Source organism: Ictalurus punctatus, chromosome 9, assembly GCF_001660625.3.
Source record: "Ictalurus punctatus breed USDA103 chromosome 9, Coco_2.0, whole genome shotgun sequence".
In the NCBI taxonomy this organism is placed as follows: Eukaryota; Metazoa; Chordata; class Actinopteri; order Siluriformes; family Ictaluridae; genus Ictalurus; species Ictalurus punctatus.
The window spans coordinates 12,127,201-12,153,601 of NC_030424.2; the positions used below are offsets into that span (position 1 = coordinate 12,127,201).

At 36.3% G+C, this 26,401-nt stretch overlaps 1 protein-coding gene across 1 annotated transcript; it reads right to left on the reverse strand.

The window, feature by feature from the left end:
* Positions 1-319: 319 nt before the first annotated feature.
* On the reverse strand, positions 320-24,345 carry apoba (apolipoprotein Ba). The gene is made up of 29 exons (XM_017476618.3): positions 24,191-24,345; positions 22,071-22,124; positions 21,473-21,585; positions 21,012-21,157; positions 20,740-20,887; positions 20,403-20,555; positions 20,153-20,277; positions 19,058-19,146; positions 17,754-18,201; positions 17,512-17,626; positions 17,253-17,396; positions 16,857-17,062; positions 16,390-16,594; positions 16,084-16,263; positions 15,780-15,995; positions 15,502-15,669; positions 14,984-15,189; positions 13,668-13,847; positions 12,636-12,766; positions 12,162-12,372; positions 11,819-11,991; positions 11,560-11,735; positions 11,135-11,256; positions 10,601-10,974; positions 2,810-10,336; positions 2,603-2,714; positions 2,202-2,231; positions 1,878-2,061; positions 320-1,712 (listed from the first exon to the last, which is right to left on the reverse strand). Exons 1-29 carry the CDS (start codon positions 24,243-24,245, stop codon positions 492-494), a joined length of 13,212 nt encoding a protein of 4,403 aa, XP_017332107.1. The 5' UTR covers positions 24,246-24,345; the 3' UTR covers positions 320-491.
* Positions 24,346-26,401: the final 2,056 nt, after the last annotated feature.

Here is a 26,401-nt window from a genome sequence, read left to right on the forward strand (position 1 = left end):
TGATAAATGCTGATACTGAAACACCAGTTCTGTTTTGTTTCCTTTTTTGTAATTATTACTTGGCACTCTAGGTCAAGTTAACCTTCTTGAAGACTGTTTGATAATGATTATTGAGCCCACATTTGGTTTCTGCACTATGTTTAAACAGTGCTATGGCACTTGAATCACCTCATTGGCTCCTTAAACATCCATAAATTGGATTCTAACTCAACTGTGAGGTTAATTTTAATACAAATATTTGCAAAATGCATGGAAATAGTTGTTCAAAACACTCACTGTAATAAGAAATTATATTCAAACAACAGAGGGAAAAAAATCATCCATATGCAAAGAAGACTTTAATAATGTTACGCCTAATAGTTACACAACATATCAACAAATTATACACAAACACTCAAACATAATTTTCAATAAGCATAACCAATATATTTTTCAAAACACTTTTAACACGAGTTTAAAAAAAGAAAAGGAAAGAAAAAACATCTGAACATTTAAGTCATACTTGGCCAGTCACTGAAAGAATTCCAGTAGAAAGGCAGGGGAATATCCACATCTACCTTTTTGCTGGTTACCTTTATGTATGGCTGTGTATGTTGTGAAGCGTTCTTTGAATATTCAATAATATTTTCAATGTTAGCTTGAAGGTGGTTCTCTAAAACTGAAATTGATTTTCTAATCTCTGAGTTAAAGTTATCTATGGATAGCTCATTGTAGACTTCCTGGACCTTCAATTTTGTTTTGTCTTTGTACTCAGCTGCATTTGTTTTTGCCACTTGAATCTGCCTTCCAAGTTCCTGCATTGCTTGTGTGTTGCTGGCCTCAGTGTAAATTCCCTTGAGATGATTAGAAATCTCGTCTAGCTTCTCTGCATTTAAAGAGGTAATAAACTCCCCTGTCCTCTGGATGCAAAGTTTTATAAAGTCACTTATGTTCTTCAGCAGGTTCTCTAGCTTCAGACCTTCCCACTTCTTCATTGCTTGAATAATCTGTTCCTGTGTGGACTTCAGAGCAGACTTAAGATTCCTTAAAATATCTTTACCATTAACAACTACATTTGTAGTGGGAAGACTGAAATTAATTTCACCAACAAAGCTTGCAAAGGTGTCAACTATAGTCTCCATGAGGCTGGTAAATCTACTTGCAGCTCTTCTGACCGCCATTGAAATAGAACGTCTCATCTTATAGTACAACTCTTGACCAGTAAGCTTCTCTTCCAATCCTGGCAAGTGAAACTTGGTCTCACTCAGAAACTTCATTACGGCATCCAATAGGACCCTGACATTGGACTCATAGTGCTGAAGTAGTTCTTTGACTTTGTTAGAAACCTGGGAGATCACATCCTGGAAGTTGATCTCTGGCATGCTCTTCATTGTTCTCTTCATCATTGCTTTACTCTGCTTGCTCAGGTGCTCAATTGAGTTCTGAATTGCATCAAATGCCCTAGGGATGTTACTGTAAGCTCTGTCAATATTGTTTGCTATGGCATTCGTAAGCTTTAAAGTGGCAAGATCAAGGTCAATGCCAAAATGAGCTTTGTGATATTTGTTGATAAAATTATAAAGAGCTGCTGTCATATCAGGGAGCCTGTCTTTAATCCCATTCACCATGTCAAAGAAGCCATTAAGTTGCCAGGAAGTTTGAAGAGTCAGCCTTTGAGAGTTCTTAAGAGTAACCTTGAAACTCAGCAGGTCAGTGTCCTTGTCAGGAGATGACTGCATGAACAAAGAAAGAAGTTATTTTTTATGACAACAATCTTAACACTTACAACTTCCCCTGATTTGATCTTTTAGCTTAATGTTTTCAATCACATCAAATCAAAATTGTAGACCAATCCTAAACAATAACATATTATTATGCAAATGAAACATCTTACTTACCAAGGATCTGGTGAAGAGTTTTGCATAGTACTGAGATGGTGACCTCCTATTTAACTGAAATCCAACAAATCCAGCTGGGTAGGATACTGAAGACGTGATACCATTATTGTGAGAGGCATAGCGGAATTTCACATTAGCAAAGGTTTGGCTTGTTACATCAATGTCCAGGGTGTGTCTTGGGGGCCTGTGAAATAAACCCAGCATTTGTTGATTTGGATTTTTGCCTATGTTCTGATACTAAGTCTGATCATTTTTCTGAAGTAAACCATGACACAGAATTAACAATAAAGTTCAATGGAAATGATAATAATTATGCACAGTTACCTTGAGGCAGAAGGCTCTTCACGTTTTATTCTGCATGGAAAAAATAAGCATTAAAAATAAGAAATAAAATGTAACTGTATTTGACTCACTCACATGCCACCAATAACAAAGCACAAATTCATCACAAGTAGTAATCACTTTTTGTCACATTTTGAACATCATATCAGAAAAAACATGACAACCTATATCCAATATTTATGTACTGTGTTCAAAATTCAGTTCAATAACAAATTCAAGCTTGGGAGATTAAAAAAGTCTCATTTCAAATCTTTCCCAGTTGTTAGGAGATCTTGAGAGAGAAAGCTTAAAAGAATTAGCAACAGGAACTATGGTAGGTCCTAGAAGACTTGATAAATTAAAATTATAAGCATGCTACATTTTCCACATACATACATTATTACCTCAGATTTTGATGGAAATCATGCTTCCAGTTCACCTTTACATCATTGTGGGAGAAGGTGCATTTTCCATCCAGACTCATCGCTCCATTATCCAATAAGACACTGGCAAGAGCTTAATAAAGAATGTGCAGTATAGTATTTAGTATGGTTAGCATATTACTTATATGAAAATTGGTTTGCTCACTGCATATATCAAACAATCCTTACCTTCCAGATCATATGCTAGGAAGGTCATGGTGGAGATGCATGAGGACTTCAGTGTGTAAACAAAGCCTGGTTCCTTGTTCTCTACTTTTGCAGTCCATGTATTGTTGTAAATTGGAGAGGAAACTTTCACGGAAGTGGAGAGGGCACCAAAAGATGGAATAAATACACTGAGAGGTAAATGAAGTGATATCTCTGGGATCTCAATTTTCTGTTCTGGGATTGTTATAGCTGGCAGCTCAAAATTACATATTGCTTTAATGGGGTCATCCAAGCTGATCGTGTGTTCACCAATGGTGAAAGATTTAGGCAGGGTAAATGGTGAGATTGTGATTTCATATTGAGGTAACTTCAAAAGCAGGAAAGCCATTTTGTCCCTCATGTATTTTGTGTCAACTTTAAAGCTGGGAACTTTGAGCTTTGGTAGTCCTGGTAAAGTTATATCAAATGAATCCATGCTGATAGAATCTGGGATTTTCAGGTTTTGTAGATCTAAAGTAAAGGATGGCACTCGAAGTGTTGTAAGAGGCATGTCAAAAGTTGGAACAGTGATGACTGGTGGTATAGAAACAGAATCAAGCATGTCAACATTTTCAAGTCGCTCATCCATTTCTCTTATTATCTGTGGAATCTGCTTCATCCAGTTGGGTACAGTTAGTGTGGTTTTTGGAATATTAAAAATGACTCCATTTTCAAATAATTTTGCAGGCAATGAAAACAGTGTTCCATCTATACTCTTGGTATATACCAAATGAGTAGCAACATTAAGGAATTGTAATTGATCAGGGCTGGTGGTCTCATCAAACTTCATCACATCCCATAGAGTTTTCTGATAGATAGGCAGTTTGATAGATTTCAAAAATACAAGATGACCTTCAACGGATTCTGCAATCTCCATGCGTATCTCAGATTCATCATTGGATAGCATTATATCACTTGAATGTTTAATTGATGCTAGTTGTTCTTTGCTACTCCAAATTAACTTCTGTTTGCCTGAGGTGACATCTAGATCCACATTCTTCATTATATTTGCGAGGCCAAAATTAGATGGCTGTGAGATATCAATATTTAGACTAGCAGTCAGGGTTCTCAGTGGAAGAAACTCAATAGTTCCCTTTGCAGAGTGCTTTCCATTGGTTGAAAAAGAGGCAATTTTCACCTCATTATTACTTGTATAATTCACTATCGCATAAATGCGTCTAAGAGAAGCCTCAAGTTCAAGGTACTCGGTCATGTCCACATTCCATATTTTAGCCTTCTTGTAGTCAACGTCCGAGGTTAAAGCCGTTTTTACAGTGAAACGTAGACCATTAGTATTTAGGTATATTATTGCATTATTGTCTAAAGATTCTGAAAAATGTCCCTTCTTCATTATTGTTCCATCTGTCTTTCCCCTGAATGAACTCTCCACAGAGAAATAGGATGAGAGTGCCTCAAGCACAAGATCATGTTGCATGTTTCCCTTTCCTTCACTTTTTAATGTTGGGATAGTGTAAGTGTATTCAACTTTCATGTTTGATGAAAGATTAGGCTTGGTCATAGTATTCCCACGAAGTTGCTGATTTAATTCCATCATAAAAACAGGCAAACTGATTTTGATAACATTTGTTTGGGAAGTCTCTATACTCCTCTTGGTGAGACTGACACTGCTGTCATGAGTATATGCCGCATTTTTGTGCTCCAGTGACAGCGTTGTAGCTACTTTCAGACACCTCTTCCTACTGATACTCGTTGTACCATCAAGTTTGCCCTTAAGGAAATCAAACACAGAGGTGGAAGATGCTCCTAATTTGAACACAATATCAGACTGGTTGAAAAGGCCGCCATTAGAATTCACAGTTATCACTGGTGACTTGAATGTGAAGTCATAGGTCACATTTCCTAGAGCAGGTATCATGATGTTGTTCTGAATATCTGGTAATGTGAATGTAGGTAGCGTCAGCTCCCTGAGAGTCTCAGGCACATACAAGACCGGTAATTCTAGAGATGGAAGTACAAGAGTATAGGAGGGCACTGAAAAACCCATCATAGGTACTTTGAAACTAGGTGTGCTAACCTCTTTGGGGATGAAATAGCTGACTGCAGGAAGCTCAGCTCTAAAGGCTGATACTTCAATATTTAACAGAGGTACAGTATATCCAGGGACAGTGAAATACCGTGGGGGCTGTTTGGATGTCTCAATATTGAATTTTTCAAACTGGGTCCTTGCCTGGTTATAAGAATTTGTTAAGACATCAAAGATTTTGTCACGTCCAAGTTCAAAGTGTACTCCTAAGATCTGAGCATTTTCATTGATAGATTCATAAATGGGTTCAAGATCTAGGTTAAAAGTGTGTTTGTCCATGTTTTTTTGATACTGGAGCTTAAAATCAATATCAAATGATTGACGAGGTGTGGTCAGTAGGTCTTTAAGGCCAAAATCCTCCCACAAAGAAAAGTCTTTGATCATGGGTGTTTTAGTGTCAAGGTATGGCAATGTTATCTCTGGAATAGTTAGTGGGACAGTCAAAAAGTCAAGATTAGCCTCACCATCCATTGATACATAGATTCCTGCATCATTTTCACGGTTATCTAAAGTGAAGTTGTGGTTATATTTGTACTGGTTAAATCGAGTCAGACCCACCCAACAAACATGTTGTTTTTCAGAATTTAAAATCATCTTATAATCTTGCTGGAGATCAATCTTTCCAGTTAGTTTAAGGGGCAAGACTATTTTAGAGTTTCCTTTATTTTTGCAGTCAAGCGTGATCTCAAATGGTTGGGCCAAAAATTCACAAGCATTTGATAGAGTTCCACTTACTCTTCCAGTCAGTTCTGCATTGTGTGAAGCTGTAAGTTCAATTCTGAGTCCCTCCATTTGGGCTTTTCCTGTCAGTCTCATCACACTTGTTTTCATGAAGGGAGTCTCTGTCTCAGCACTGACATCAATGACAATATGACTCAGGATGACCGATTCAGCGTTGACTGATTGTTTTGCTTTCAGGATTTTACTGTTTGTCTCACCATCAAAGGTTAGCTTTGAAGTACCTGCATTGACAGCAAATTCCAGATTACTCTTGTGGATGCCTTCATCAGCATAGTCCTTGATTGACCATTTCCCATTTCCCACATTTCTGCAAGTCACAGAGATTGTTCCAGATTCAAATTGAGCTGCAGCATTTTTCATAATTGTGGCCTGACTTGAGACTTGCATCGAGGGGATGTTTAGGTCATGGTTGTAGTTTGTGATCATATTCACAGATATTCCATCCTTTAGGATAACTCCTACATTGTTTGTTAAGGCAGCTTTATAAATTTGAGTTGTAGCTGTAGCATCTGTCTTTGCTGTTGCCTCAGCTGAAGGGCCACTGAAGATAAGTGAACCTTCATGACTGATAGAAAAAGCCATGTGGCTGGCTTTTATGGTCTCACTAATCTCCATTTTCTTCATGTTAGGGGCTTCAACTTGAAGTGTTGCATCCAAAGAATAACTAAGAACTTCTAGAGTAGACTTTACCTTTGAAGTCAGAGTAGCTTTGAACTGTGGCTCTAAGCTTGTGGTTGTTGTATTCTGAATTGCTGCCTCTGTCATTATTTTGTAGTGTGGGGAATTTAATTGGAATTTTCCAGACAGCTTTCCAAAAGCAGGTACACATGGTTCTAGTGTAATAAAAGGAAGCTTGACTTCAGGAATAGGCAACATGGTGATCTCAAAATTATTCAGATTTAATTTTGGTATATATATTTCTGGGAACTTAAACTCTACAAGTCTGATCTCGGAGAAAGTAAAGTCAGGCAGGTAATACCAATAAAGTGCTCTCAAGTCACCAAATGTGGCCTCGGGATCCAGCTCTGGAATTTCAAACTCTCTGATTTGGTCAATGAATTCAATTATCTTCTGTTTAATTTCCTCAAAGTTAATGGAGATAGATGAAACATACATAACATCCAGAACTTTGAATTCAGGTATTGTTATCACAGATGGTATGTTAATATCTTGAAGCCTAGGCAGATTTATGTCAATAGCAGGAATGTGAAGTGTAGTGAATGGAATGGTAAAATCCTGTATTTCAATTTGTGCCGTTTGGAGAATATTGAGAACTTCTTCCACAGCCTGTTGAATCTGAGTAAGAAATTCTTGCTCACCATATACCTTGCGTATAATCTCAATCAAGTTATGCAATTGTGATGAGATGTAGGCAAGTATATTGTTGTAGGATTCACTTGCTCTTTCCAAGTAAACAAGGATTTCATCTCTTATGTTCATGTCATGGATTCTCTGTTTCATATCTTCAAGGGTGTCCTGGATCTTCAGTTTAATATCCTTGTAAGCTGTTCTGTCTATTATACCCTTAATCATCCTATAAATCTCAGCTATCTTAGTGTTTTTCAATTGCTCTAAATACTTGAGAGTAGAGGCATGCATCTCTCTTATAAAGTTCCCGGATGCCTCTATTTTCTGTGGGATTTCATAGAGCATTATTTGTTCGTTGATATAATTTATTACTTTGCTGATATTCTCATTAGCTTCCTTGACAAATTCATTGTAATCAAACGTCTTGAGATTCTTAACAATCATTTGGATGTAATTATTGAAATCATTAATGTTTTGCTTAATGTCAAATAATTTCAGTTCACTCACAACAGCATGAAGTAGTTCAATGATCTTGTCTGAAAAGTATTCAAATGGAATAGACTTTAAAGTCTCTACCATTGCCTCAACAGTCTTGTGGATTTTGTAGTGCTGGACAAGAATGGTTGCCTGTTCTATGAAGATTTCCATCTTCTTTTCAAGTTCATATCTCTGAAACAGCTCACCTATTTTTGAGCAAACATGATTAATTTTTCCCACAAATTCATATTCCTCAATCCAGCTGACAATGACATCCTTTATGGAATCAATCACTTTTTCAATTTCTTTAGCTGGGATGTGATCAGACAGCTGATTCACATACTGCTCCAGATCCAATGAGCTTATATAGTTGATCACATCCTGAACAAACTTTGTAATGTCAAAGGCCTCTATTGCTTGCTTCAGATCGCTCAATTTTGTTTGAAGTTTTGCTCTAATATCATACGTGGCATCAAGCTTTCTCAACCACGTCATGCTGCTGTCCTGCAACTTTTGCAGATCAATCTGACTAATTACATCTTCAAAGGCATTAATCACTTTAAGGATTGTACTAGTAATGCTGTATATTTCATCAAAGGTTTTAAGTTCATTTCCAATTTCTTCCAGAATTTTCGTCCATGATCCACTGTCAATAAAATCTTTTATTTGAACCTTTATGTCTCTTATTTTGGTAGCAAAATCAATTAAGTTTTTTTCTGAAGCAATCTTAAGCTTCTCCATAGATGCTTCTAGATCTTGTAAGGTAACAGCACAGTCTCGTGCTAAAGAAATCACCTTATCCTTGGCCATGTTCAATTTGTTCTCTAGATCAAGTTCCTCCATGAAGTAACGGACATTCTGTGGAACTTTTTCCAAGTTCTCTCTGAACTGCCTGACCAAATCATTGATATCCAAACCATTGAGGTACTGCTGAAGGGACTCAAGAATATTCACAATCGTGGTTTTCATGTTCTCAAAGGCAGCAGGAAGGCTCTCAATGAAGGGCAAATGAATGAGGTGACAGTTGCTGTTTTTATCATACTTGAGGAAACCAGAGATGCTGAATTCCTGGGTGTCCAAAGAATTGTCACTTGATTCTCCAGAGAAGAGATCTGTGTGGAGACTACTAGAGAGCTGAACTCCCATATCTGATTCTTTGTTGTAAATATTGATGTCTTGATTGTATGCATGGTTATTTAACTTAGACTTGAATCTCCACAAAATGGACTGCTCATTGGGTATCAACAAGCCATCAAATTTGTTTTCAATGTGAGTTTCTGCTGAATTCCCATTTGGTAAAATATGTGTGGCAGATGCTCTCCAGTCATGAGACTTAGCAATTGCAAAAGGTTCTGCTTTTAAGAGGAACTTGCTATAGAGTTGCCCAGTGTGCTTACCATACCAATTCACTGAACCATCAATATTCAGAATGCCATCAACAGTAAGGCTTAATGGCACTGCCATTGTACGGATGACATTCTCAAGACGCAAAGCTCTGGAATTTAAATGGGTCTCACTTTTAAAAACAGAGGACAGTCCAGCAAATTCCAATTCAGTGTTCTGTCTGATCTGGGATTCCAGAACTTCTCCAGTTGAGTCACATTTTATTGAACCACTCAAGTCAGAAAAATTGATTCCACAAGTGGTCTTAATAGTATCCTCCATATATTTGCCAGTAATGCTTCCAGTTGCTTCTAACTTAAAAGGCTCCAACTTCAGAGATCCTTCATTGCTGAAGGTGATGGCAAACATCTCAACTTTACTGTTTGAGAGCACAGATGTAACAAAAGGCCTAATGTTAACATTGATATCATGGTTGTATGATGCACCATCACAGATGAAACTGTCTGTTTTGGAGCGGAATGCCAGGGTCCATAGAGTTACAGTCAGGGTATGAGTGCTTTCAGTCTTCATTTTCTGTAAAGTGCCTGTCATAGTGTTGGAGACAGTCAGGCCCTGCTCATTCAGAGCCAAATTCATTGTGTTTCTTGCATCACCATCAAAAGCATTGCCTTTAAAAATGCTGTTTAAGTTAACTTCGGTCTTAGAGATCTTACCCTTTACATTGAACTCGGCTGTATTGTCTTGACCTAATGCTTTGGTCATAAAAGCCAGGGAAGCACCATCGGTTCCATCAATACCAGCATTTAAGACATTCTCAAATGTCATTGAGCTACACTGAAAGGTTGTTGTACAACTTGTGGCCAAGCCATTCACTCCAAGTGTAATTGTTCCTTTGTGTGTTCCATGGCTGTTTTCAAAATTTAGAGAACCATCCAAGTTCACTTCAAGTCCTTTGTCATTCAGAGAACCCATGAGCACAGAGTATGCTTTATTTGCTGCATCATCAGCGTAGGTCTCAAATTTGACGCTGGCTTCATTCGTTGTCATATATATGTCAGTCTGAAAGCGAAGTGCTTTGTCCAGTGCTGAAACACTAGCATCTGACTTCAAAGACAATTGGCCATCTTTGTACTTCACTTCAGCTATATGCTTCAGAGCATCCTGTTGTGCACTTGTTTTGGACACAATGGATAACTCTTTGTTGCGATATTCTCCCTTGGTAACAGTTTGACTCTGGATGACTGAGGAGTCAAATCTCAATACAGACTCTCCTATTCCTTCTTCTTTGAGAAGATCAATTGTGTAGGATTGGGTATATGTGGTGTTGGCATACAGGGGTCCTATTTTGAAGACTCCATCCATATTTCCATCTGAAGTGATCTCATGGTCTGTACTAGATGACTGAGTAGAATAATACAGGGAGGTTTCTAGTCCAAATGGGCTTGTTGCTTGAAGCTTGTAAATTGCCCTTAATTTGTCAGACACAGTCATGCTTTCGAGGACACTAAAGCTAGCATCAAGGAAACTGTGGTTCAATGAGCCATTCACAAGGAACTTAAAGGTGTCATCAAAAGTGCCAGAAACCAGAGCTGTACCTTGATGAAGAAAAAAAAGATGCATCTTAATTGATATTCTTATTATGTTTTAAGTAATACATAGAAAATTAATATATTAAGTATTAACCTGGGAATTGCTGATAGATAATATCTGTTCATTTTAAATGATAAATAAAAAACACTGTTCTATCATAAATTCTACTAACCTATTCTACTATTAAGTATGCTTTCAGAAATTCTAAATAATAATAATAATAATAATAATAATAATAATAATAATAATAATAATAATAATAGTAATACCTTCAACTTTATATGAAAGAGGTGTCACAGGACTGGTGGCTATAACTTTGTATTTAGCAATGTAGCTGGGAATATCATCAGTGTAATTTCCCCCTTGGAGTGAGCCTTCCCAGTCGTACAAGTTGCTGTTCATTTTAGCAGAAACCTCTCCCATGCCAATCAAGGGCAATGAAAAGTCCAAGCTCTCAGGGATTGTGAAGGAAGGGATTCTGAACTTAGTTTCAGGCACATCTAGCCCAAGGCGTGGCACATTAATAGGGGGGAGGGTTAACACAGAGGGGATGTCTAACTCTGCAGAAGATTTCCCACCAAGAGGAAGAGGCACTGAGAAGAATACTTTGCCCTTGTTGAACTGGTACCGGAACAGTGCATCACTAAAAAAATAAAACAACAACACAAATACTTTAAAAATAAAGTTGAAAAGAGTTAATGTTATCTATATTCATTCATCAAGTAATGTAAAATATACCAGTGTTTGGGATTTGTCTAAATTTTTGTGACATTCATGATGTAATAAAATGATGAATGACTCACGAATTGAAATACAATTTCTCTGGAATAGAGGGCAGAGTGAGTTCTGGGATATATCTCTTGCTCCTTAGATTCCTCACATATGGAATGTCCCCTCCAAATTTCTCAAGCCAAATGTTACCTGCCTGAAGATACAGAAAAATAAATGTTCAGATCTAAAAGGATCTAAAAAGCCCAAATCTATAAAATTATAGAACAGTAATATATCAATAATATATTACTTTTTCTTGTTTCTGTAAAATATTTTTCACATGAAGTCACATGATCAAGATTTCTCAGTAAAATGATCAAGCATTTCAACTGTCAAAAGTATGCAGGAAAAAGAAGCACACATGTCTTGGCTCTAAAATTAATGAATTCTTAATTTCTAAAGTCTAATCAAATCATGACGTCTTAAAATAAATGAAATGAAGTTTTAAAACACTTACCTCTATGCCTTTTGAAACAATATGTCGAAGTTTCATATCAGTTTTGGCCACCTTTTTATCAAGGATGTCATCGAATAACCTTTGTAGCTGGTTACGGAAGTTTTCAATGTCTGGGATGAGTTTTGCAACCTCAGAATTCACATCTGACTTAATCTCCAGCTCAATCTTGTTCTCATCTGTGAAACACAGTGCGTCGTATCAAAAATACATCATGCAATTCTCGTATTATAAATAGAAAAACCATATGGGATAATTATACCATATCTAAGACTGGCTTTCTGCAGCGATGAAGCCTCTGGGATGTTAAAAGCCGTTTCAAGTTGTAAAACAAGGCCATTCACTTTCTTTAGAATGGCAGTGGCAGAAGCATCCAGCTGTAGGGCAGGGACAGCCATCTCTAGTTCTAGAATGCCATCTTCCATAGACTGCAGTCTGCTCGTAGACACAGACAAATTCACATCCCTTAAAGTGTGACTCTGACTCATAGTATCAATTCTATTAAGTATCTATTAATAAAATTATTACTGGAATTATTAGTAGCTAGTGGTCTAGTAATTGAGTGGTATTAGTGCAATTTGAAATGATAGTATCCTACACTGTACCTGGCACGTCCAACCAAAGACAGTTGCACATTCTTCCTGTTGCTTACATCGATTGTAATACCATGCATCTTTTTCCCTTTTCCAGTGTTATCCGTGACTGCCAGCTTAATACCAGCCTCAACATCAAAGTCTGGTATTTGAAGCTCGCTGGTGAAGATTTTCTTGCTGCGGTTATATTTCAAAGTGGCAGTAGCCACTGTAGGTGTGGTGCCTAAAGAAAGATGAGGAATTGTATTTAGGGATTATTTTAGTATACAAAGAATATGGATTATTAATCACTCCCCTGATGTTTCAAGATTTTCAAACTTATAACACATCCAACCCAGATCATGAAGAGTTTAATACTTAGGTAATGATCTCAATCAGGAAGGAAGGATAAGCGGTATAGAAGATGGATGGATGGATGATCTCAATCAGATGTGCAATGAACAATGAGCACTTGCACACACTAGTAAAAGATCCTGGATGACTTACCCTCAGCCTTAAGAGAAACAGCCAGTGAATCAACCTTATGGCGACCTTCCTTGCCCTCCTTCAGGACCTCATAAGAGACAGTTGCGGTGTATTCTGATACATCCCCAGTGGGCTGAAGCTCCATCGCAAATCTAAGAGGAAATGGTTAATTCAGAGAAACTTATTAGAAAGCCAGTGTTTTCAACACATAGGTGATACTTGATGAAATTAATATTCACCCAAGTATATTTTGTTGTATTGATTAATCCTTTTGAAAAAGTTTCCAGTTTCTAATTTTCCTGTTTCTAATTCTCAAATGCTTGAATGTACTCATGCATTTTAAGTGTCAGAATGCAACCAGTAAATAAAAGCAATTTAAATCAGTATTTAATTGCCAGTGATATGCGGTGGAACTTTGAATTCTCTTTCAGCTGCCATGGATAACTGTCCAGCACACAAGCAATTAGTGAAGAGAAATACACTAAAAAGTATTGTTTTAGTGTGTAGTAAAGCCATGTTTTTAAAGCAGCAACAAACTTGTACTTAGTACTTAGCATGAAAATGACATCATTGATATGAGGCCTGTATGCGTTCACTTTGCACCATATGTTATAAGACTGCTCCTCATTATGGCAGATTTACCTTATTAAAAATACAAAAAGAGGGAATATTTATTTATTTTAGACAAATCTTTGATTGAAATAATCTGGATCAATCACATGTCATGGAATTGTATGGAACACTGGAGGTTTAATGAATATTAATGAACCTTGAACACCTTTACTTGATGTTCACAAGAACAATGGAAACATAAATGTCTTGATAAAAACAATGCAGAAATAGTAACCCCAGTAATTATGTCAATAGTATTTTGATATTATAAAATATTTATATGATAATTATAATTGCAGTCAACAATGAGCGGCAGTGTATAAGGAACTTTAAGAGGTATTTTGTGTTATCCTCTCCCCAAATATATTTCAGCTCTGAGACACTGTGAAGGGATAATACAAACTGAATGTACAAGGTGTCTGATGTTGACAGCCTACTTACCCACTTTCTCCAGTTAGGGGGTAGTAGGGGGAATGCGCAGAGTTGGTGTTGTAGTAGTGAAGTAGGGTGCAGTACTTCATTCCAGGGAAGATGGGGCTACATTGTGTGGAGTCAGTTTTGTCTTCCTCATTAGCAGACACTTTCTTGGCCATAGTGGAAGTGATTGAAAAGAGCTCATTGCTGTTTTTAAAGGATACAATATAAACATCAGAAATACAACATAAACTATATACTTTATTTAATCTGATGAACTGTAAACTATATCCTTATGCAAATAAGAGCACTTTATGTTAATTTTTCTTAGTCATAACTATACATCAAAGATGGAACAAGGCCAGTCACATTATTTACACTGGCAGTGGCAGAAGCATCCAGCTATAGAGCAGGAACAGACATTTCTAGTTCTAGCATACAATCTTCCAAAGATTTCAAAGATGGACTTTCCTAGCCTACTAGTAATCCTGAATCTCTGAGCTAGACACATTATCTCTAATCAAGGCTGTTTTTTATTTGAAATGGGCCAAAAATAAAATTTTTGGTCCAAAAAGTTACTCTTTCCTTTACACTAAATGTAACACTTGTTAATTTTTCAAAGCCAACCAGTTTAACTTTGCCAAAATTGTTGTTGGGGTAGCACTAAAACATTTCGTAGTTTCTACCTAGATGTTTGTGGATTGCACTAAATATGATATACATTCAGCTCAAGAAATAACTCCCTTGGTAATGTTGGGTATAAAAGTTCAATGAACGTAATCTCGCACTGAAATAAATCTAAGTAAACTAAAGTATACTCTTAAGCAATCCTGTTGTACTGGGGGATAAATATGAGGTGACAGATGACAAATTCTCTCAGTAATTCATCAAAATGTGGAAGATGAGAGAATTGTGAATTTTTATCTGACTAAGATATTTTTCCATTACCTTGTTTCTATTTCCATTACCTTCTTATCCAAGGGTGCCAATAATTCTGCAGCATATAATTGTAGTTAATACAGTATAGTAAGCCTGGCTGTGTTTCCCTATTCCCTACATTTTTGCATTGTAGTCATCATTAAGTAGTTAGTAAAGTAAAGTGTAGTTAAGGGTTCTTAGCTTCCTAAAGGTGTTCTCTCTTTATTATGAAAAGACCTTTTGGGTTTTAGATTGAACCGTTTTAACCATCAGTGATATTAGGGTACAGCATTTTTGAGAAATAAATCTGCATCACTGATTTCATGAATGCGCCATATTATTGCACCATGAATCATTAAAGAATGCATGTTGCTGGGAGAGGAAATGTCACTGTTGTAAATATTACGCATTTTTTTTAATCCTACCTGATGCTTAGCAGTTGAGTGTTCTGCTTTGTCACAGGGATAGAAAGCTTCACTTGGTTGCCACTCATTGTGACTTTGGAGTCCAGGCCACTCTCATGGTATATGTTTGTGTGCATTCTAATACCAGTATCCATAAATTTGGGGAAATAGATGCCCATCTGGGTAACAAACTCCACTCCCACTGATGGCTTGAATGTGAGCTCTTGCTGTATGTAATGACAGAAAATATTACAATCAAAAGACTGCTCCATTTTGTGTGCAACACCCATAATTTGCCAAAATTCCCCAACTTGCCCAAATTTCTCAAACTATGTTTGACATGTTTTTTTTTTGGTCATCATTATTACACATAAATCCTTTACTGTCATCATTGTATACACAGTAGAATTAATCACAGGAAGGCTATACAATAGTATACATTAGTATGTTACTAACACATTAACTGACAAAACACTAATTATAGAGTAATTTAGTCTTTATTTTAAGTTCAGCTGTGTATTGAGATTCAAGAAGTTTACCATGCCACGTTTAAACTTCAGGCCTCCAGCTGCACCAGGAGCAAAAATTCCAGCCAAAGAGAACTTCAGAGGGAAACCAGAGCCTGTGGGCAGGGTGAAGGCTTCATCCAGGAACATGTAGTGGGCAAAAACCTCATTATCTGTTGCAGATAACAGTTTCTGGAAAGACTGCAGACATGAGAGAGGTGTAAGATTACTTTTTACATGCTATTTAGAAATACTTGTTTAGTGTATCAGCTGGTGCACTATAATATTTTCAGTAGTCTAATTGTACATACTTGTGTTAAAATGTCGCTGAAGAAAATATTTGTGTATGCCATCATATTTTCAAGAATGCCAGTGAGTTCACTTGTCTTCATGTATCCCAATTCTGTTCCCATAAACTGGAGGTAGGCCATGGCTTTAGGGGCATCTTTGTTCTCTTTAAGGGATTTGAGGCCTTGTCTGAAATTCTCAAATTTGTCCTTAATCTGCTCCAGAATGTTCTGAGAGATCTGTGAGGACACAAGTCTATAAAATCTATTTCATTTGTGAAAATGTAAAAAATTCCACTGTACAAAATGTTCCTTGATCCTAGTATACCTCTCTCTTCATCCTGCTGCCTTTTAAGGGAGCAATCCATTTCTCCAGAACCTGGCTGATTTGGAGTGGAACCTGGTCATTTGCCCAGTACATAGCCTTGGAGATGGTATCAGGAAAGAATCCCTTTTCGCCAAAAAGGGCCTCAATGGTTGGCTCTAAACCGTGACCCTCCAGACCAATCTGAAAAAACAAACAAACAAACAAACAAACAAACAAACAAACAAAAAAGATAGGGTTACGGATATTATTTAATTAATGACATTAAAGAGAAAATATTACGTGACATTAAACTGGATAAAACAATACCTCCAGTAACTCCAAGTTGAAAGTATCAAGAGTAGCTGCCAATGTGACCTCTCTGGGCATATAATTGGCAGAGTCAAAGATGACATTGTTCTCTACAGAGCCAGTCCATGGCACATTAATCTTGTAATTATGAGAAAACTTTGTGAAATCCATAGGAGATAAGTCCTCATCACTCTCCAAGGCTTTTTTAATGTAATCCTTTGCTCTGTATCACATGAAGAGAAAATGCTGTGAATATGGACTGGTGTCTTTATCAAAGTGGATGTTTTCCTACTTAGCATTTGCCTAAATAAATCATTTTTAAGATATAAACTGAAGAATAAACGACAAGAACAATAATTTTAGCAACACCTGGAATATCAAGAAAATTTGAACGTATTTTACTGTGGTTGTAATTCATGTCTGTCTAAAAACATCAAATGTATGATTATATAATATAATGAGATATAAAGGCTTGACAAACATACGTCTGGAGATTTGGATCTTCTGTGTCCAAGAGGTTGGTGATGTGAGACACAACAAAGCTCTTGACCTGCAGATCCTTCTCATCTTTCAGTGTCTGCAGCACATTCTCCACTGCATCAGGGTTCCTCATTAACATTAAATAAGCAGCAATACGTTTCTGGGCAGGTGCTTCAGTGACTTTATACTGCTGAAACAGGATGCTAGTCACCTGGAAGCCATGACAAAAAAATTAAGAATAAAACAAAGACAAAAACAAAAATCATAATAGAATAGGAGTATTTTGGAAATGAAACAACAATGGAAAAGAAAATGTTCATGAAACAATTGTATTGATGGTATTGTTTCGTTTAAATTAGCAGTGTTTCAGAAATAAAAGTTTGGTTATAGATTTCACTAACTTCAGAGTCGAGATCCATCAGTCTGAAAGCATGGATGGCTGATTTTTGTATTGCCAAAGAAGCATCCTGCTGGCGCATACAGCTAAAGAGAGCGGATTTTAGAGATGGAAAGCCCTCCATGTATTTTCCCATAACACCAATGACCTGCAAAACAATCCTATTAATTCTCACTAATTCTTTTTCTATAGTTATCTAACTTATCTATGATTATCTAAATGTTAATTCTGCAAAGAAATGCAAGATAAAATACTGTGTGTACCCTCAGTGTGAGAAAGGTTTTGTCCTCATCTCCTGAGCAGTCACCCAGCATAAACTCCATGAAGTCTGCTACCTCTTTCATCTCAGGAACATTACTTGCCTGATGTTTAGAGAATCTATAAAAAATAAACCAACACAGACATTTAAACATATTCAGTAAGAAATTAATATGATTTTGCATAGTAATTTATCTACTAAATCTACACATTAACACACTGGAAGAAGAAGAAAAAACACACTCACTTTTTCACTGTGTTAGCAAGGGCATACATGATGGGCTTGCTCTGCCGGTGTTGGGCCATGCTAAGCATGTCTCTAAGGCGCTGTGGACTGGCTTGTGGCAGAAGACTCAAGGCATACATTATGGCATCTACTTCCCAAGCTGGTTCATCGATACCACTCAGGACCTGCAGAATAGCACTGGTGCATTCACTGGTTCCACACTGGAGCAGAGCCTGCCAGCTTAGCCATTTGGAAATCTCAATCATCTCCTTAATGGCCAAAGACAAGGTCTCATTCTTCATTCCACGGATCTGTGAAACAAGTTTATGGAATAGACGTGCCCTCTCCTTGTTCCTTCCTGAGCGAGGCAGGTCGTTGAGGGTTTCCATCAAGTTAACAATGTCGTCTTTGGTCTGGATAAATGAAGTGTCTTCCAGTTCTTCTTGAAAAAATGTTTTCTCAGATGTGCCTGTTCAAAAAGAAAAGAGAGGGACCCTGATAACAACGCTCTTAGAAAAGGGATTTTTTTTTTTTTCAGTAGGGGTTCTTAGCTTCCTAAAGAGGTTCTGCTTGGGACATTCTCTGATAGGTAAACTCTGTTCTATATAGAACTATTAAGGGGTTCCTCCAGATGGACAAACTAGATCTCTTAAGGCTTCTAATTTTTAAATCATTTTAAATAGCATAGATATACAGATGGGTGACAAATTATTAAGATTTAACCCAGTCTATGGAAGTGTACTGGGGGATGGAACACCATTCTACCAAAAGATATTCCCTCAAAATTTCCTGATGGTGGTGGAAAGCACTGTCTAACACTTGAATCCAAAATCTTTCTATTTGGTTGAGATCTGGTGACTGCGAAGGTCACAGCAAAAATTGCCATTAAACCATTTAGTTAGTCATTGTGATCTGTGAATGGGGACAATGTCTCGCCTTCAAGATAGAAATGTTTCATCATCAAATAGAGGTGTTCAGTCAGAATAACTTTGTACGGCTTTGCATTGATTCTTCCCTCTAAGGCAGAGACATTCAAACTGCAGGGGGTGTGAATAAATATTTAAATGTTTATTTCAGACCTGCCAACTATTATGCATTTTGCATAGGAGCTCTGCATTTTAACAACGGAAAGCAAAGATACACCAAAAATATGCACAAGTTGTGGGAAAAGTTTGAATACATTTGCTATAATTGGACAACTGGACATAAACCATGCCTGCAAAATGCTCCTACGATAGAAGAGCTGAGCTTTTTCCTTTGTCACACATCTGTTAACTATGTAATTAAATGATATACTGAGACTTTTTTCCTTTGAGGTTACATACCATCGATGTTGAAATATCTGTTGTTAATCTTCACTGTTTCTTGCAGAACCAGACTCTGTTTCACCTCAGAAGAAATACCATAATGGCCCCTAAAGAAAATGAGAGAATCAGCTTGGAATTATCTTATTAAATATGATGCCATTTTTATTCAGGGACAGAATAAAGTTTAATGTGTTATAGAAAGAAACAGAAAAAATATAACATAAATACACTAATAAAATATAAATACACCAAGATAAAATACACTAGGTACTGAAATACAAGAAAGAGTATCTGTGGAATTATAGTGGAACAAATCCTGCATACAGGCTACTGCTACAAATAAAAAAATACGTATTTATACCCTTCATCATGAAACCCCTACGTTAGTTCTGTTGCAACCAGCTGCCATGAGAAGTCACACACTTAACTGATAATTAATCCACCTGTGTGCAATTAATGTGTTTAATTTAATTGCATTTTGTGAACTATATTGATTTCCAGTTAAATCTCATGTTCTGTTTTGTGTAGGTTCATGACATAAAATCCCAACTGAGTCTATTTTAGTTAAAAGGGGGGTGAAGCAGAATTTAGTCTAGTATTTAATCCATTTACAGTAACCACATTCTTTTTTTTTTTTTTTTCCAGAAACACTGTATGCATTACTCTAAGTACTTAAACTGAGGTGGAACCATAACAGGTGACTGAATGGTTTATTTAGAGAAAAGTACAAATTAACCAAAGATATAGGCAAATATAGGCAAAATTAATTAACTGGAGAACACAAAATAGCAAATCAATAATATGAAAAGAGTACAACCTCAATTTCATAATTATGGCCAAGTCATGTAGGTATTAAACATTGTTACATTTCTGTGACACATGATACATTTTCTGTGAACACAAATGAACATAATAAAATAAGGCCTATTTATGGCAGTCACCTCAATGTATTAACAATACATTAGGAGACTATTTGATGTTTGAGTTCTTCTCATAGGTATATCACTGGATTAATCTAAACTAAAAAAATCTATATGCTCCCTGTAACTACTGAAATATATTTTAAGAACATAAGATTGCAACTAGGAGGATGTACTGGTACTTATTACTCACTCATGAGAGAATGGAATGAAGAGGTGTTTCTCTAAGCATTGGGCCTCTGTCATATGCTTCTTCCTGTTGTCAAACTGATAATTGCAGGTTTGGGTGCTACTGATGAACTTGGTGAGAAGTCCATTCTGTAAAAAAATTTGTTTAGCAGGTTTTACACACACACACACACACACACACACACACACACACACACACACACACACACACACACACACACATATATAAAATCTACAACAAGGATTTAACCTACCAGGTCGAGCAGAAGGGACAGAGGACTGGTGGGGAGGTTGTGAGGATAAAAGTGACTGCACGTTGACAAATCCCTGACCACAGTGACATCAGTGTCTATATCATTCCTCACGTTGACAGTGAGGTCAGTCGGGCACCTACCATGTATGGTGCTCTTTAAAACAAAGGAATAGTGAGACATTCAAGAAATAATGGCACAGTAATGACCACACACTAACATGTTAGGTATTAAATAAGACTTGATTGAACTGTATGCATAAGTCAGGATATTATGTACAGGATAAATAAATATAGAGCACCATATATTGTCCTAAACCTAATGCCCTAAACAATCTTACCATTATTTTATTGTGCTCCTCCTCAATGACAGGCACTAAGAGGGCAGAGATGATGCCTTTCTTTATGTTCACTATATTCTCAGGTTCATCTTTTTCAGGGTAGATGGAAACTTTGACCACCTGCTCCACCACAAAACTCAAGGAATTCCTAAATACACCAGAAATTCACTCCAATTAGTAATCAGTCCACATTAGTAAGAATATATTCTCCTTCACATGATATAGTCATCCTTTGTCAGTGTTGTATTAAACCTTAGACTGATTGCATTCACCTCTCCATGGCTGCCTTGAAAGACTCAGTTCCAGGAGCTGATATGTAGATTGGCTGGCCCTGAGCATCGATGTCAGTCACTTCACTCAGTGCACACTCAGAAGTCCGCAGGACAAATTTGCATGCCTGAGGAACCTCGAGTTCTACCTGGATGAGGAAACAGGTGAAAAATGGAGAATTAGAAATGGCACCCCGAATGATATGGTTTAAATTATTAACATATTTTCTCACTGATGTAAGGGTCTTTTTCAGTGATAAAGTGAGCCCCTCAGGCAGTTATCTTGATTTACTCTTAAACTACAACAAACAGTTGTGATACTCACAAACACACCACAATACATGTTTATTTCTAAGATGTAAAGTTTAGCTACTATATATTCTATTGGTCTCTCTGTCATATTTTCTTTTAGAAACATTTGAATAATGATAGTTTCCATACCATATATAATATCATGTTCATACCTTACAGGATATTCTGGGCCCATTCTTGGTGTCAGCTGTTCCAGGCACTCCATTAGTGCTCTCAGCTGTGTACTGATAATTATATTTTCTGAGGTTCCTAAATCGTGTTGCCACTGGACAGCAAAAATAATGGCAAATAAAGTAAATATCAAGTAAACCATTTGTACATTCTGACATTATTATTATTATTATTATTATTATTATTATTATTAGTAGTAGTAGTAGTAGTAGTAGTAGTAGTATTTGCTGATCAAGAAGATACAACAGCATAATGTAATTTTTATGTACACAGATCAAGGTTCATAAATAAAGTTTCAGCCACTAAAGTCAGCCATTTTATTAATTTCTTCTGATGTGTTCACGGGTTCTTTTGAACCACTTCATAAACAGTTCCAAATCAGCATTTTGACCCGAGAACTTTGGACTGTTTCCTGACAGAGTGGCACCTCTGTGAGTCAACACATTCATCAATACACTCTACTCATAAACAACAGAGTACAAAGGTTGAGTGTTGATATCTTTTCAGCTTGACATGAATAAATCAATCCAAACTAAAATACTAACTAAAACATTAGCATGATTTTAGTGGATAACTTACATGGGCATAGTAATTCTTCTCCTGCCACTTCACCAATCACCTGAGTGCTTGACTCTGGATATGAAAAAAATATATTTAAGTGAAGTTGAATAACTCATTCAAAAATAGTTAACCCTTTCATGCATGAATTATGAAACCCTGATCAAGGTTTTTTCAATGTGTTTTTACTCTTCTTTAGGCATAAAAAAAAAAGAATTTTACCTTCATTTTACATTTACTTAAAGTTTTCAAAAAGTTATTGAAGTGTCCACTCCAGTGGACTGCATGCGTTCAAACGAAGAATTAGTGTCCACTCTAGTGGCTGTTATGCAGTTATTATATTGAAATCCTTGCAATAGCCAGAAAATGGCTTTTGAATAGTTGTCCACTGTACTGACCACTATGCATGAAAGGGTTAATATAGTGAATTAAATTGAAGTTGCTGTCTTCCGATTAGATGACATTTATAATTGTTCACTGATTTGATCAAGTAAAAACATAACACAGCTGTACACTAAACACCAAGGTAAGAGTAATTTATATATTTATTTTTAGTGTGTGTGTGTGTGTGTGTGTGTGTGTGTGTGTGTGTGTGTGTGTGTGTGGCGGCGGGGGGGGGGGGGGGGGGGGGGGGGTTAAATCACAAATAGTTACTTTTGAAATTATTGTATATAGGTATATATGTAATCTTTTTCCTGGTGCATCCACCTGAAAATATGCTAGACCAGTGGTTTTCAAAGGGGGCGCCCTGGGGGCCTCAACAATTTGGTGTGAAAAATAAATTCTTACTCGTAGACAACCACACACACACACACACACACACACACACACACACACACACAAACAATCAATTCCTAATGTAAAGATGTAAGATGTAATTATTAATAAATAACGGGGATATATTCAGAAGTCTATATTTTTTTAAATGTGTTTTAAAGACATCTTGCAAAAGGGGGGCCTCGGTCAAATGTTAATGCCATTTGGGGGGCCTTGCCCTGGAAAGGTTTGGGAACCACTGTGCTAGACGACTTCTCTAATTGTAAAGAAGCATATATAAGAAAATTATACTTTAGTGTTGTTTTGATTAACAGATAAAGGCTGACAGCAATACTTTAGAATTTATTTTACACATGACTTAAAGCCAATACAGTGTGAATTGTCATGTACACTCCTGGGCAAAAAAAAAAAGGGCCAAGCCCAAAACGGTAAAAAATATAATTAACAACAAGGCATTGGTCTGGAAATTAGCAAGAAGTAAACAAATGCACTCTTGAGACACCATTTGCTCATTTACTTTTGATGCATTGAACTGTTTTGTGAAAAGCTAGAAACAGGGAAATTCATTTGTATAATCTTCTTACAATTAATTTTAAAATATGAAAAAATTATGTACAGACATGTGTAGGTTTGAATTTTACACATCAAACATTTTAATCATTATTATGATTTTACCTTTGTGTACAAGAAAACTATATAAGTGAATTTCCCTGCTTCTAGCTTTTCCCCAAACTGTTCACTGCAGCAAAAGTGAACAATCAAATGATGGAACGGAGGGTCTCAGGAGTGCATTTCTTTAATTCTTGATAATTTCCTGACCAAATATTTGTTGTTAAGATCATTAAAAGCTTAAAGAAAAAGTATTTTGTGCTTGGCCCATTTTTTCCCCAAGTAGTGTACTGAAAACCGATGTTGGTATTTGTGGTTACTGTTAATTTTCTTTACTGTTCCATCCCTGATTTTATAAAAATACAGAAAGAAAGAAAGAAAGAAAGAAAGAAAGAAAGAAAGAAAGAAAGAAAAAATGAAAGAAAGGGGAAAAAATCACAATATCACTTCAACAAACTGCATTAATTACCACACAAACCACTCAGGGACCACAAATTTATAAATATTTATAAATTATTGTAGGTATAATATATCTATAATATATCTATATATTTGCCAGAGATTGTCCAATAATAAATATAATTTTAAATGAATTATATTTTGATGGAAGATAACATTTTCCTTGACCAATGTTTAAAAATTGAAATTCATATCTTCTTAACACATCTTAACTTAACATCCAGCCACAACATTTAAAGGAAAATATAATGTTAGGCTAAATTTAATTCGATAAAAAATATAAATGTGAATCTTACCAGCCAAGGCATAAGCACTGAGAAGAAGAAACAGACAGAGCTTAGTGTCTCCCATGATGGACACTAAAAAGCTCAAGTCGTTGCTCTTCTTTTTTCCTTTCCTAACACACTCTCACCTAACTGTGTCTGACTCCCAGACAATCTCTGCGTGTTTATAAGCCTTACCTACCCTTCACCCACTCCGCCAATCAGACAGCAGACTGGTATCTATAGAGTGCCAAAGTCTTCTATCATCCCCGGTTTTGAGAATGAAGGATTAATATTCTTTTTGTTTTGTTTTAGATAAAATGCCTAGTATGATCAAATTTATAGTTACAATTTATAGTCTTAAAACTATAGATATGCATAAATTTGAGTCCAAGAAAAAAAGTGTATCTATATGTAAAGAATGATATACATGTAAAACTATAGCCAAGTATACTTAACCTCAAACAATAACAATGTAGTATATATATATATATATATATATATATATATATATATATATATATATATATATAAGGACATTCAAATATATACTGTATGTATGGCATCACAATCATATACCCCACATACCAAAATTATATTTTCAATAAATGTCTTTTGGTAAATCTATTACCATAGGTCATTGTCAGGACAATGTGAAGAGAAAAAAGTATGCTAGTGATTTCATATAATATGTTAGCAGTATGATTCACAGCACAGAGGCCTAACAGATATTATATGCATTCTTACATTCAGGCTGCCTTTGTGGACAAAAATATGTAGTGGAAATATGTGGATGGATCTAGTCGATTTTTTTTTGTTTATTTGTTTTTGTTTTTAAATTTTGGAACTATGTACTACAATAATATATGGAAAGCAAAGTGTGTTCTCTTTGAATATTACACCCTAAATTACACTACTGCACTGATTTAAAGCCTACTAAATGATAGTTTCTTAGCACCGGAGGAAAATAAGACACTACAGTAACAGCTAATATACTGTATCTTAATGAGCTCAGCTGGTAATTTCTGGCTATTTCTTCATTGTAAGGACTCATAGTTTCACGTTAGTCACAAACTGAACTCATGGCTCATGCATAATAAGGAAAATATCTGTACAATGTGCCGAACTTTGCTCAGATTCCCTCTGACTAAATACAAACTTTGGTCTGTTGTAAAAGGTGATAAAACATGCTAACATGGGCCTTTGCATACTTGAACACAGAACCGATGTGGTCAACTATCAGTGTAGTGACAGTTATCTGGACTAACAGTCTATAGTAAGCAATTTCAGAGATACAAATTACTTTAGCTAATCTTGGCAGTACTTTCCTTTCCTTGGGAATTAATAAATCATACTCTCTATATGAGTTTCTGTTTTTATGACTGTTTTAAAGAAAAATATTTCTTATTTTAAACAATACAATATACAGTGGGGGACATAAGTATTGAACACATCAACATTTTTTTCAGTAAATATATTTCCAATGAGGCTACTGACATGAAATTTTCACCAGACATCAGTATCAACTCAATAAATCCGGAAATATAAAGAATTCACAACATTAAAGTCCATAAATAAATTTATGTATAATAAAATGGAATGACACAGGAAAAAAAGTATTGAACACGCTAAGATAAAGCAGTTCTCCAAGGCAAGATAAGACAAGGAACCAGCTGAAATCCATAAGTAATTATACCTCCTATCTGTGCAAATTAATATCAGCTGGGTTAGTAAATTGATGGTCTATAAAAAGGCTTTTCATTTCCAAGGTGTCGCACAAGAAACATCTCATGATGGGTAAAAGCAAAGAGCTCTCCCAAGACACTTTCGCCCTTATTGTTGCAAAACATATTGATGGAATCGGATACAGACGTCTTTCAAAACTTCTGAATCCTCCAGTAAGCACCACTGGGGCCGTTATCTGCAAGTGGAAGCAACATCACAATGTCATCAACCGGCCACGCACAGGAGCACCTAGCAAGATTTCTGACCAGGGAGTCAGAAGAATTATCAGAAGAGTAATCCAAGAGCCAAGGACCACTCGGAAAGAGCTCCAGAAACACTTGGAGGCAGCAGGTACCATCATCACAGAGAAAACAATAGGCAATGCACTTCACTGCTCACGCTCACCCCACCAAGACTCAATTACTAATGAAAAGACATGTCAAAGCCCATTTAACGTTTGCTACAACTAATTTGGGCAAGCCTGTGAAATACTGGGAGAGTGTAGTATGGTCAGACGAG